This window comes from Podarcis tiliguerta (genome assembly GCF_965153285.1).
Source record: "Podarcis tiliguerta genome assembly, chromosome: 1".
Lineage (NCBI taxonomy): Eukaryota > Metazoa > Chordata > Lepidosauria > Squamata > Lacertidae > Podarcis > Podarcis tiliguerta.
The window spans coordinates 18512660-18527240 of NC_139534.1; the positions used below are offsets into that span (position 1 = coordinate 18512660).

The 14581-nt window shown below is 41.4% G+C and overlaps 1 protein-coding gene across 2 annotated transcripts in view; it reads right to left on the reverse strand.

The window, feature by feature from the left end:
- Positions 1–14581, reverse strand: part of COL3A1 (collagen type III alpha 1 chain) — a 94874-nt gene that overhangs the window by 13932 nt on the left and 66361 nt on the right. For both annotated transcript variants that reach the window (XM_083405604.1, XM_083405605.1), the window contains 16 exons: positions 14295–14393; positions 13790–13843; positions 13642–13695; positions 12811–12864; positions 11889–11942; positions 10124–10168; positions 9883–9981; positions 9677–9784; positions 8862–8915; positions 7880–7933; positions 7718–7771; positions 6074–6127; positions 4093–4200; positions 3938–3991; positions 2475–2528; positions 807–968 (listed from right to left, as the gene is read on the reverse strand). In XM_083405604.1, coding sequence (XP_083261730.1) covers positions 807–968; positions 2475–2528; positions 3938–3991; positions 4093–4200; positions 6074–6127; positions 7718–7771; positions 7880–7933; positions 8862–8915; positions 9677–9784; positions 9883–9981; positions 10124–10168; positions 11889–11942; positions 12811–12864; positions 13642–13695; positions 13790–13843; positions 14295–14393 — 1161 coding nt within the window. The remainder of the gene's footprint in view (positions 1–806; positions 969–2474; positions 2529–3937; positions 3992–4092; positions 4201–6073; positions 6128–7717; positions 7772–7879; positions 7934–8861; positions 8916–9676; positions 9785–9882; positions 9982–10123; positions 10169–11888; positions 11943–12810; positions 12865–13641; positions 13696–13789; positions 13844–14294; positions 14394–14581) is intronic.

The following is a 14581-nucleotide window of genomic DNA, read 5'->3' on the forward strand; positions in this document are numbered from 1 at the left end:
CGTTTACCTTCCCGCCAGAGCGGTACCTATTTATCTACTTGCACTTTTTCGAACTGCTAGGTTAGCAGGAATGTGTATGTTTGCTCCTTACTATTTGAAGAGTGTTAACAAAAACTTAAGTAAATAATTTTTTTTTGTAGTGCTGTTAAATCTCCATGCAGCTAGCCTCTTAAGCCTTGCTGCCAGACTGGAGGAGACAGCAGCCAATAGCCAGCCAGCCAGCCAGCCAGCACGGCACTGCCCTACAGGTGGGGCCATTGATTAGCCTGTCTGGAGATGGTGTCATGGGCAGGAAGACCGCCCCTGAACTCCCGCTGTCCATGGGGAATTCCCCTTCAATGGCCTATGCCTAAGCCACCAGAGGAAGGAGGCCAAGACTGTCCCCCACCCCTGGGAGAGTGATGAGCAGCCATTTTGACATGCAGGCAAGGCAATACATTGATTGAGAAGAAGAGCTGCTATGACGAGCTGTAAAGATTGGTCCTAATTTATCACACACCCACAACAGATCAGTGTGATCACTGCATCTGTAATTTTAACGTATCAGAAGTAAGACATCACAGCAGTGGCGTAGCGTGGGGGGTGCAGGGGGGGCCAGCCGCACCGGGCGCAACATCTGGGGGTTAGGGTTAGGGGGCGCAAATCCACGGGTTAGGGGGCGCAAATCCACGGGTTAGGGGGTGCAAATTACTTGCCTTGCCCCGGGTACTGACAACCCACTCTACGCCACTGCATCACAGGAGAACTGTAATCTTTCACTGAATATTTTCAACTCTATTTTATAGACTCCCAAAGAATGTACTTACTGGTTCTCCTTTTACACCTGCTGGACCTTTTTCACCTGGTGGGCCAGGCTCACCTTTGGGACCAGCAGCTCCTGGGCCACCAGCAGGACCAGTAGAACCAGCTGGGCCAGGAGGACCATCCTTGCCTGGGGGACCCGCATTGCCAGGAAGTCCTGGGTTACCCTAGGAGTCAATATTTGAAAGTGATGCTTGACATACAGTATTTGAATCAACACTCTTAGAATACCAAAATAATGGAAAATTTACGATATGTGCAAAGGAGATAGACCTCCTTGATTTAGACTCGCCACCCTTGAATATGGATTGAATTGTGCTCTATGAACACATTCAAAAGTAACTCATAAAAAGAAGAGATGCTTTGAAAGTAAAGCAGACTATGGATGGACAACATAATAGCAAATGGGGGGTGGGTTTGTTAGTAGAACACAAACATTTATTATTATTATTATTATTATTATTATTATTATTATTATTATTATTATTAAAATGTATTTATTCCTTGTCCTAAGTCTTGCTTGGATCCAGTTGCAGGATATGTACTTCGCAGCTAGGCTTTAGTTCAAGCCAAGTTGCAAAAGGACATTTTGCTATATAGAAGAAGAAGAAGAGGAGGAGGAGGAGGAGGAGGAGGAGTTTGGATTTGATATCCCGCTTTATCACTACCCGAAGGAGTCTCAAAGAGGCTAATATTCTCCTTTCCCTTCCTCCCCCACAACAAACACTCTGTGAGGTAAGTGGGGCTGAGAGACTTCAAAGAAATGTAACTAGCCCAAGGTCACCCAGCAGCTGCATGTGGAGGAGCGGAGACGCGAACCCGGTTCACCAGATTCCGAGTCTACCGCTCTTAACCACTACACCACACTGGCGACAGCATGATCTCAAACCAGGTGGCATAGGAGCAAAGGAAAGGAGCAATGGCCTGGAGAAAGATTGCCGGGTGGCACAGATGCCGCCATGGCCTCTCATTTCCATTGCTGAGATTTTTGACCTCTCATAGAGGCCAACAGGTTCTTGCAAAGGGTTTGGAGTGGCAGGCCGTTTAACAGGGCAGGGCAGCCCACCATTCACCTCTTCCACACATCGTGGGCCAGTTTTACAGCCCTCCATCCCTTGGTTTAGAGTCTTCCACTGAGGCATTGAGTGGCTGCTGGTTTTCAGAGCCAGAAGAAATTTGACTCATAACCACAACTGGCCTTTGGTTGAGAAGATTCGCTTTTCACTTAGTGGATTTCATGGGGTTGTTGGGCCTGATACATAGACATATGTCACAACTTGTGTGGAAGTGGCGTTGGGTAGGATTTAAGCACAAGGAGTCACAAAGAGGCACATCAGCTGCTGGCCTGAGTGTGACCCTGAATTCCACCCAGAGGTTTCTTCCTTACAGCTCTGATGTAGGCGAGTCTGGAAGAACCTAAGCAGGCAATATCGGAGGCTCTGTAGTTTGGGGCAGGTTGGCGTTTCTCCATCAGGAAGCTCATTTTGTAATTTATTAAAACAAAAACCAGTTGATTAAGACTTCACAAGCAATATGTGCACAACTTATGGGCAAGTAAATATTCAAATTCATGTCCATGGAGGTGGGCACTCATCCCTGGCCACTTGAGAACTCAAAGGCAACTGGAGACATTACTAGCATGGAATGGATTAGGAAATGGTAGGTATTCTTACACTGTTGCCCGGAGGGCCAGGTAAGCCACGAGTACCAGGAAAGCCAGCCTGACCCTGAAAAATATAAGTGATGCTCAAGTTAACAGGTCATAAAACACTAGTATCTTCAAATACTGAAAAGCAGAATTCAAGGGACTGAAATATCCTTAAGTACATAATTAAATCACCTACTTTGATGAGTATGTTGGAAGTTACTACATGAGAGTGAAAAATAACAGCATTTTTTACATGGCGAATGTGCCTGTCATAAACACGTCTGGAAACACAAGATTATTGTGGCAACCTAAAGACTCCTAGAAGCATTGCAGCAGAACCTTTCTGGACTTGATAAGATGCAGGAAGAGTTATCCTCTGTTGGCAGATATATATTAAGAGACCAATGCTAGAGCATCTTTGTGCAATATGTAGCCATGTTGTGAAAAGATATGAATGCATTTCCATTTTATCTCCACGTAAGAACGGGAGGTCAACATTTTACAATGGATGGGCTGGTCTAACTAAATAATAATCATTTTTATTATTTGTACCCCGTCCATCTGACTGGTTACCTCAGCCACTCTGGGTAGCTTCCATCATATAACAAAACACAATACAACATTACACATTAAAAAGCTTTCCTATACCTTGAGCTTGTTTGGAGGTGCTGAATTAGATGGTTTATCAGAAAAAAATAAAGAATAAATCAAAACAGGAATTTGTTTCTAAATGGGAGGTTTTTAAAGAATATCTGAAAAATATAGCAGTTTAAACTCTGTTGCAGCATTCGAGGAACTTCAGTAATAGTTGTAAGGTAGATATAAGAAATTAGATTTAATGAGAATAAGTTTAATTATGAAAAAAAATGTGTATTGGCAATAAGTAATATGAATTTGAAGTATGGAATAGATGGGAGGTTGGGTCTTTAGTGTTAAGACCAATAGATGTTTTATTGTTTGCTAAGAATATTATGTGTCTATGGTTATTTTTGTAATTTGTGTATAATTTGGTATTTGTGTTTTCTGTTTGTTTGTTTTTTCTTGTTGTATAAATAAAAAAACTTTAAATAATAATAATAAAAAAGCTTTCCTATATAGGGATGCCTTCAGATGTCTTCTAAAGCTTATATAGTTACTCATCTCCTTGACATCTGATGGGAAGGCATGCCACTACCAAAAAGGCCCTCTGCCTGGTTTCCTGTAGCTTCACTTCTCACAGAAAGGGAACTGCCAGAAGGCCCTCGGTGTATGTCAAAGCATGCATCAAAATACTTTTGTCAATTAGAGCTTTCAGGCCAGTTGAACCAAGCATGTAGTACCTAAACTATCTAAACTACTTTCTTATTTATCTATGTCAGGGGACTCTAGCATGCTTCTCTTAGATCACAGTATACTTTAGCAAGTGCAACTACCTGCATCTGACTGGAACTGGAATATGCATCACCATTGCTTACTGATAAAGAAGAGACTGAAAAAAACAATACTCACTACTGGGCCTGGTGAACCTCGCTCTCCTTTTCCTCCTGGGGGACCGGCTGGACCCTAGACAGGATATGAGAACAATACATCATAATGCCAGAAGGAAAATACAGACCAGCAATACATTGACTTCATAAACATTAGATTAGGATATCTATGCTTACGGGTGCTCCAGGGCCTCCTGATGGACCAGCGGCACCGGGGGGTCCAGCTTCACCACGCTCACCAGAAGGGCCTTTCTCTCCTTTTCCACCAGGTTCTCCATTTTGTCCCTATAGACAAGTCAGACATGCATGTTAAACATCAACATTATTATCAGTGGGAGACACAGGATTTCTTTTTCCCCAGCCAGAACTTGCCGGAACTCAGTTACAGCACCTCTCAGGTAGGCACCGTTGCCATTAAAAGAGAACAAGGGAGTTCCAGCACCTCTTTTTCTAGAAAAATAGCACTGATGAGATATAATAATGATTGATTATGAGGTGAATAATGAGACCTAACAGTAGCTACTGAGTCCTGCTCCCCTGCTTTTTTGCGGGGGCTGCAAATCCTGTCATGGATGATTCTGGTAGAAAGCCTCTCCGAGCTTGGCTTTGGCTGGGGAGGGCGGGCTATAAATAAAATTATTATTATTATTATTAAAGAGTGTTTTGGGAAAGCTGGAATCCAAATTTAATCACCTGTCAAGCTCAATGTTTGTTTCACTGTAGATGCAATTAAAGATGCTTATCACAAGGTAGTGTGCACAGAGCGAATGTCTTATTAATTTCCCTGACAACTTCACTCAAAGACTGGGCTTTTCAAAAGACCACTGTTCCTCCTTGCTCCTGCTCTCCACCGCCAGCATTTATTGCTTATAAAAGATGTTACAGGCAATCTCAGTGCAGGGCGAAGGGTACAATCGCCTCAAGAAGCAACTGGTTGCAGCAGGGCATTCTGCTGTGATCAAAGGAGCACTCAAATTCTGTTTGGCACAAGCACCTTACTATGGGGGTCATTGCTGTTTACATGTCATTGAGGTTTTTTCTTTTGTTAAATCACTATATTTTAAAAAGCAGCAGCCAGGTGTACTTGATGCAGAAGCAGAAGCAAGCACATCTGGATTACTATTAGACAAGTGGATGTGCACCAAAAGCATCCTTTCTCCTAATAGTAGAGCTCCTGTTCAGGGTCCTAGGCAGCTATTTTCTCAGTTGTTTGGAGTCTTAGCCAGCTGGTCTTTCCCAACAATTATCCTAGATTCTGTGGTTGCTGGGCATGCTCAGTCCTTATGGCTAGGCATTTCTGTTTCTGGTTTCTAAAACATTTATTGTACTTCTGCAAATATCGGAGTTTCACAGAAACCTCTCTCTTGTTTCTGTGGCTTGGTTTTCGAACAGCCTAGTTCTCGAACGTTTTGGCTCCCAAACGATCAAAACCCGGAAGTGACTGTTCTGGTTTTTGAATGTTCTTCTGGAAGCCAAACATTCAACGGGGCTTCCGCAGCTTCTGATTGGCAGAGGAGCTTCCTGCAGCCAATCAGAAACTGCGATTTGGAATTCGAACGCTTTGGAAATTGAACGGACTTCCGGAACGGATTCCGTTCGACTTCCAAGGTACAACTGTAGTTCTATTAGCACTCACTGCCTGAATTTACTAGAAGGTTCGATATTTCTAGGAAGCTGTTGCCTTCCTCTTGCTATGCACAGGTGAGAGTGAAAAAGGGGTAATAATTATCTTCTGATGTACCGTATTTTTTGCTCTATAAGACGCACCAGACCACAAGACACACCTAGTTTTTGGAGGAGGAAAACAAGAAAAAAAAATCTGAATTTCAGAAGCAAGAACAGCAAGAGGGATCGCTGCGCAGTGAAAGCAGCAATCCCTCTTGCTGTTCTGGCTTCTGGGATAGCTAAGCAGCCTGCATTCGCTCCATAAGACACACACACATTTCCCCTTACTTTTTAGGAGGGAAAAAGTGAGTCTTATAGAGCAAAAAATACGGTACTTAAAATCTATGGAAAAAGACTAGGAAAATACAAAAAAGGATCTATCTATCTATCTATCTATCATCTATCTATCATCTATCTATCTTTGTACCTATGTCCCTCCCTCCCTCCCTCCCTCCCTCCCTCCCTCCCTCCCTCCCTCCCTCCCCATACTTACAGGAGCTCCAGGGAAGCCAGCTGGGCCAGGGGGTCCTTGCTCTCCTCGATCACCCTGGAAATGTCAACGAGTAATACAATTAAATCACCTCAGAAGTTTGCAAAGTACCACCTCTAATGTTCCTATTTCAGCTGCTCTGGTTTGCGGATATTCTGCATTTGCAGGATCCCCCTATTCTCTCCTCTCAAGACGTCAAACTATTTACAACATCGAAGAAAGTGTGCAAAAGTTTTGATACCCTTTCACAACTGGTTATGTTTTGTTAGCTTGGCAACTTCTTATGGAAATGACTTGATCAAGGATAGGTAAAGGTAAAGGGAACCCTGACAGTTAAGTCCAGTCACGAATGGCTCTGGGGTTGCGGCACTCATCTCACTTTACACGCCGAGGGAGCCGGTGTTTGTCCTCTTCTGCAGACAGTTTTTCAGAGTCATGCGGCCAGCATGACTAAGCCGCTTCTGGCGAACTAGGGCAATGCACGGAAACACTGTTTACCTTCCCGCCGGAGCGGTACCTATTTATCTACTTGCACTTTGACGTGCTTTCAAACTGCTAGGTTGCCAGGAGCTGGGACTGAGCAACGGGAGCTCACCCCATCGCGGGGATTCAAACCGCGACCTTCTGATCAGCAAGTCCAAGCGGCACAGTGGTTTAAACCACAGCGCCACCCACGTGGCTATCAAGGATAGCAAGCGCCTAAACCCAGACTTTGCTTGAATGCCCTATACATTGACTCATTCCCCACCTGCTGTGTTCAGTTCCTTTCTTATTTCTTTATCTGTTTTGTATACCAATGCAAGAAAGCCATGCATTCCTCCCCTCCCCCTTTGAGATTTTCATATGTTTCTCAGGGGTCCAAATGTACTTTGTGCGGCAGGAAAGTTAAATAAACCCACAAATGGACATTCTAATAATGAACTATTATTTCTCAAGCAGCTAGGAAATGATCAATAATATTTTAAATAGGACAATAAGGTTAATTTCCCTCATAGGGAAGAATCAATAATATGCATGGATGTCACCTTGGGTTCCATGTGAAGAAAGGTGGGATATGAATGCAAGAAAAATAAATAAATAAGAATAAACGTTGATTATATTCTTGTATGTATCTACATGGCCAGATTGCTTTGCTAAAGATGCTTATTTTGACGATAGTGTTATGTGCTAGGCATCAATTTTAGTTACACGATTTTATGCCACCAGCAGAGTTAAATGTTTAAAAAGTATCAGTAGAGATCTTATAACAGATTATTATAAGAAAAATGAATAGGGTACTGTTGAAGTCATGGCTCCTTAAATTTGCGTAAATGTAAAATGTTAGCGGGGGAAGGGAAAGGAGAGGGAAATATGTGTACAGGTTCCTATTGGTTGGTAGTGAAATTTGTGAGATTATGCATATAATTTAGTACAGAAGAGGGACAGATTTACTTTCATGTATAGTTTTAAAATACATGCCAAAAAGAAATAACATTCTGGCACCTTCTATTATATATTGATCCCTAAGCAAGCAATCAAACACTCAAGAGTACTATATGTGAAGTCAATGGGTTATACAGAGCTACATTTCTTACTTGGAAAATACTTTAGGAGCAGTACAAAACGAAAATTGGCTTAAATTATGATTGAAAATAAAGGATCTCTTACGGGACCACCACGGGGACCGGTTGGACCATGAGGCCCAGCTGTACCAGGCTCTCCCTGAAAGAAAAGAATAGATATTTTTTTTTCAGAATTGGATTCTTCAAAATGTGCACAGTTGACATTTACATATGAATAATAATTGCCATTTTGGAATGAGACCCATACCTTGTCTCCTGGTTGGCCTGCTGGACCGGGGGGTCCAATGGAACCGACAGGACCCTGCAGGATGAAATATATATATTCAGCAGTGTAATATTAATAAAAAACGTGAACATAACTTTCAACAAAGTCTGGAAAGCAAAAGTGTTCTGAATATTCTTCTCCCAGACTTCTGGTTTCCTGCAGAGGTAATGGCGGAGCGGAATTGATCGCTCCGCAAAAAAGGGATCAACTCCGAGGCTTGCAGGGGTTATAGGTGATCTATAGGGTAAATCTGGGTTGTTGTTGTTTTATACTTTCATGCTATAAGAATTAGTGATGGTGCTGAAATTCCAAACTGAGTAAGGGATTGGAACTGAATCTTCCACTTTGGAAATACCAAGCTGAAGTCAAATCTCTGCGTCTCAAAATAGGCTCACCCACTACCAGTTGTCAAAGCTGATCCCCACCACTAAACACACACACACACACACACACACACACACACGGTTAAGTTGGGGAGAAATGGCTAAGAGGGTTCAAAACAGTCAAACATCTATTAATGCTGAGGAGCATGGGCTATATAGAAGTTTGCATTGCCTCCCAGCTCAGGAGCATCCACTGCTACATGGGAGCATAGAGTGTGTGGGTTATAATCGCTCCCAGCTTCACTCACTGAGCAGAGAAATATTGGAAAACTGCACTCCCTGTGCAGTAAACGCTCTTGAGCATACACATGACTGTCTATTTCCAATGTGACCTGTGCCATTGCTACCAACCCTCCCTGATGGCCTCCGCTGCTGGTTCCTGCCCTCTGGACTTACCTGACAAGGGGAAGTTTGGGAAACTGGGGAAACTGGTAGGGAAGGTTAGCAAGGAGCTCCCCAAACTCATATAATGAGCTGGAAGAGAACTATTGGAAATCCATCCTCCCGCCATGTATTACAGTAAATAAATGGATGTTGTAGCCAAGTTATCTAAAAATGAACCCATGGGAGGTTTTACTTACTCGCACACCATCTTTACCAGGTAAGCCATCTCCACCTCTGCTACCAGGTTCTCCCTGTCAAACAAAGCTGATATGGTTACCAGAACAGGAAAAGGGGAGAAAGAGGAATCACTGCTATTTCTTAACATTGCTAAATCACCAGGAGTCTGTTTGCTGCGATCAGTGTTGTAGATATAATGACTCTCCCAACAGAGTCAATCTACTTAGTGTCTGGGAAAGGCTCATTCCCTCCTCATCAATCTGTAATTTATGTTCATATGCCTATTGTTACCAGTGGCACAGAACTGGTACACAGCGTGCTGTGAGAAAATACTGGTTTTCACATAGTATATAAAGTATACAAGCAAGGATTAGGAAGTATTAGAAAGTTATGAATCAGGACGCTGATTCAGTCATGGAACGCAAGTGCAAATCTGATCAATAAGTTCAGGGTTAAAGAGTCAAACCGAACCAATCCCACTAATATAAACATAATATGGTGATTAATAGCCCATTCTTAATCCTTTTTGTTTCAATTAGAGTCCTACTGGCTCCAATGGAAGCTAAGTCCATGTAAGTATACTTAGGGCAGGTGTGAGAATGGTATGCTACCTGAAGATTTGACCCCAATATTTTTAAATATCATTTTGTATCCAAAAAGTGGGGATCTCAGGAAAGATAAGTACCTGCAGCTTTTAGTGGCCTCATCTGGCAATTCAGTTTTTCAAGGAACCTATGATCAGGTCAGGTCAGTAGTAAAGCTAGCCAGATGATCATTATGAGTTTAGAATAGCATGCATTGTTGTTGTTGTTGTTGTAAGTACAGAAGTGCATACCTTGTCCCCTTTAGGTCCAGGGCTTCCATTGGCTCCTCTATCTCCAGGCATTCCTTGTAAACCTTGTAGTCCGGGACCTCCAGGAGGACCTGGAGGACCACCTGGGCCCTAGTGGAATGTTTTAAGAAGCTATTACATGACAACGAAAGAGGAAGACCAGAAATATTTTGTAAGGTGTGCACAAAACTAAATAAACTTGGACATACCTTTGCACCTTCTGGTCCAGGAGGGCCAGCTCCACCTCTATTTCCTGGGGGACCCTGAGGTCCTTGTGCACCTCGTTCTCCTGGGATGCCATTTTCACCCTGATAGGAATTAAAACATTTTGCTTTGCACCATCTCCAAGGGCCACAGCATGTATTTGTTTGGTTTCCAGCCCCCCTGTTCCATACTTAAACACACACACACACAAAAACCCACACACGGAGCAGTTGTTACAAAATGTACCTTGGTTCCTGGGAGTCCTGGAGCTCCATTTTCACCTCTTGGACCCTGTTATGAACCAAATGCAGACAGATTACTTACATGTTTCATAAAATACTTATTCATTAATGCTTAACACGCACCCAGGCATTTTCTTTTGAGCCATGTCTCCAGTTTATGACCTAATATATACAGTTGTCACACTAATACAATCCATTAGAAGCAGATAAACCTCGTCATTTTTATCATATTGATAAAACCTAGGGACTAGCTTTGCCAAGTGTTATTGGGAGGCATTGCAATATAAAGTTATTTTGTGGGCTTATTACACTTTTGCTGCTCATATTTAGATTTTCAAATTGTTTCAGATGCTTCTTAATTTTCATGAAAAGTTATAATTAATTGTGTACAAATCTTTGCTGCTCTGAGTAAGATACATTTGGGCAATTGACTTCAAAGTTTGATTTTATTTTTAAAATAAATATCTGTTTTTAAATTACATTTTAATGCTATTAACAAGGGGCACATCTTTCTTTGGTGAATTTTATGCCATAAATGTGTAAGAGTAATCTGCCCAAATGGATAGAAAAGTTATTATAATGTCCATAATGGAAAACATATATATAATACCACAGCTGCATTCTGAAACACACTAACTAGGAATTAAGATACATTGAATATGGTAAATCTTACTTTCATGCAAAGCTGCATAATATTGCATTCCTAGCCATCTTAATATAACCTGGCAATGCAATCCTGAGTAATTGATTGGATTTATAGGTCATGTCATGGCCATAGTTCTCAGACGATGGATTGCTCACACTTCAGTTGCTAAAGGTTCTGCATACAGTACAAGTAATAAACTAGACATCTTTCAAAAGCTTACAGTGCATCTAATTATCTGTTATTTTGGTTTGAAGTAAACTATACATTATTTGGATCCAGAAACTGAACCTGTACTAACTTTCTTTAAGGTTTTAAAAAGATAATTCCATTCTAATTTATCAAAACCCTTTTTGACCTGTAGGAAAATGCTAACAACTTTTCTGTCCTCGTGTTTAGTCCTTATATAATAGTTTTTTATGCCCTGCAGTTTGTATGAAATCCTGGCATATCGGGAGAATATAGATTTTTATTTAAGTGAGAAGCAAATATTGATGAAAACATTTTGTAGACGTTGCTTTAAAAAATATAGCTTAAAAAAAATCATATTCCTACTAAATATGAATTTATTTGACAACAGTCATGATTATGTGATATGTTTTCTATAAATATGAACCTTGTATTCCACTATGGAATATATTTTATGCTACTTATTCTTTTTAAAGCTTTATATTATTATTATGGTTTATTTTTCTACTATGTTGTAGGTTTTTTTTAAAAAAATATTTGGCTCATGAGTCACATCACTTCATGGCAGTAATTACTTGGCATGTAATACCTCATTAATTGTTCATTTAAAGCTATACTAGAAACTAATCCTCACACCCCACCACTGCCCCTGGAAAATGGCTCTATGTCAACATACAGTTAGGACTCAGAATTCAATATAGCAACCTTGGAATTTTCCTTGTGTCCCAGGTTTGCTAGGGCTGATATTTCAGCAGTGATATATGCCACCATTTCCAGATATCATTTAGATGCTGCTGTGATAGTATGTGGGGAAAGCCTGCATGTTTTTCGCCACACCACTCAGCACTGTGTATCTGTGCATCCATTATTATTTTTTTCTGGAGGTGAAGATTGAGGGGAAAGAGGAGGGAAAAGAGAAGATGAAAGGACAACTTACAGCTTCTCCAGGCTTTCCATTCTCTCCGGGTCCGCCAGGAGGACCAGGTAGTCCCTAGGAGAGGCAAAAGAACTTGTTACACACATATAGGTCTGCTTTTCCAGCACATAAACAGCCAGATGGTGTTACATGACTTTATAAATAAAAATTCAGAAAGAGTAGAAAGTAGCTTCCTCCACTTAGTGATTTCCATCTGAATATAGGCATTATATTGTGTCAAACCACTGACCCATCTTTTCAGTTATTGTTTACTCTGATTGGCATCGGCGTATTTTCCCCACCTGCCTGACATTCTTTAACTAGAGATGTCAGGGAATAAGCCTAGATCCTTAAGCATGCTAAATGGCTACTCCATCTCTGAGTCAATACTATCTCTCTTCCATGATAGAGCACAAATGTGCAGTTCGAGAGTAACCCTAACAAAGGGTATGTTTGCAGCCTGTCACCAATAATTGTTCGTATAGTCAAATGAGAGGCTAACCTGAAGGGTCTGTGTCAAGGAAAACATCTGTAGGAATATTGAAGGAAACCTACAAATAGGATTATAGATAAATTCCTTGGGAGGTATTTATGGATCTTTTACACTTTACGAATATGGCCAACTCCTTTTAGATGACCAGTAGCTAAATTTGATAACCTGATGGTGTCTTTGCAGTTGGGAAAGGCATAAAAATACAGAGTAGGGAAATCTATGGTACCTTGCCTTTTTCTGGCTGAAATTGGCTCAGAGTTACATTGCTCAAATCCCACTGATTCTGATGGGCAAGCTGAGTTCAGGATTGCAGACTTGAACATCAAAACATAATTAAATGATTCGAGTCATAAATGCATTTCCACATTTTCGTCCCAACTTGCTTTTCAAGAATCTGGTTTGGAAAAAAATATATACTCAAGAATGAATAACAGCTGAATATCAAAATACCTGGAATCCAGGTGGTCCTGTTGCTCCTGGCTCTCCTCTTTCCCCAGAAGGACCCTGGAAAAACAGAGGGGGAAAGTAGTCATAATAGTTTGCCAACACACTCTACGCATCATTGGCACATCTGTACTGTTTTGTTCCTGGATATGTTGAGATAAAGAAACAATAAGAGGGCAACACTAATCAAGAAGAAGAGGAGTTTGGATTTGATATCCCGCTTTATCACTACCTGAAGGAGTCTCAAAGTGGCTCACATTCTCCTTTCCCTTCCTCCCCCACAACAAACACTCTGTGAGGTGAGTGGGGCTGAGAGACTTCAGAGAAGTGTGACTCGCCCAAGGTCACCCAGCAGCTGCATGTGGAGGAGCGGAGACGCGAACCTGGTTCACCAGATTACGAGTCTACCGCTCTTAACCACTACACCACGCTGGCGTAGAAGAAGGAGGAGGAGGAGGAGGAGGCAAAAGTACTGAATTCCTGAATTCCTAAATTCCTGATGAATGATTCCCTGTTCTGCTCCCCTCAATCTCATTTCCAATGCTATCGGAACAAACATACTCATTTCCCCTAAATATCAAAAAATAATTTGCATGGTTACCAGATGAAATTTGTGCCCCACTGCCTGATGTCAAGTGAAGTCCCAGACAGAATTACAGATAGGATGGATGATAAATTTACTTTGTCTTTTTATAGCCAATAGTTACAATTTTAGTAGATATGATATAATTGGGGTGCTGCAACAGTAATAGCAGGTTGGAGTAGATGACCTTTGAGGTCCCTTCCAACTCTGAGTCTACGAAATTGTTGTCATGTTTCTCACTGAAGCTTACTTACAGAAGGTCCTGGAGGGCCTTGTGCTCCTGCTTCACCATCCTTTCCGGGTTGTCCCTGTTAAATAATAAGAATTGGTGTTAGTTACGGTCAGCCTAATGCCATAAAGATATAATGTGAAATTACTAGCAGATTGATTAATTCTACTCACCAGTCCGCCAGGAGGTCCAGGTGAACCTCTCTCTCCATTTTTACCTGGTGAACCCTAAGAAATATAAACATATGGCAGAGTTGAAATGTATCTCTGAAATCTTTTTTTGTTTTTAATAGTGGAAAGTTTCAATGGCTGTGGACTGAAAGCAATAAAAGTTCAATATACTACATTCTATTTATTATCAAAATAATGTGATAGAACCATAATTAATGGCCAGTCACAGACATTCAGGGGTACCATACTCAAAGTAGAAACAGACAGGACTTTTTTCCAGCTGGAACTCACTGGAACTCAGTTCCAGCTCCTCTCAGGTGGGCACCATTGCCATTCTAAGAGAAGAACAGAGGCATTCATGGTGAGTTCCGGCACCTCTTTTTTTGTAGGAGAAAAAGCACTGGAAACAGATATTCTGTTGTCTGAGTCACAGCACCATGAGTTTATAGAAGCTGTAAGTATAAGTAAGTGTAGCCCCTTAAGTATATACTCTTCAGATTATACTAACCTCGCTACCTTTGGGACCAGGAAAACCCATCACTCCTGGTTGACCTCGTGGACCTGCTGGTCCTGGGGGACCACTTCGCCCTGATTCTCCCGGGGACCCCTGATGAAAACAAATGCAAATTAAATGTATAGGGACATGTAAGGAAACAACAGAGAAATATGAAAACCCCAAGGGATCATCTTGCTGTTGTGAATTAAACAAAGACAGTTCTAGATTATCCCGTCATTTTAAACGTTCTTGAACGATTTAAAACACACACAGACACAAAAACAAGAAAACCCTAAGAC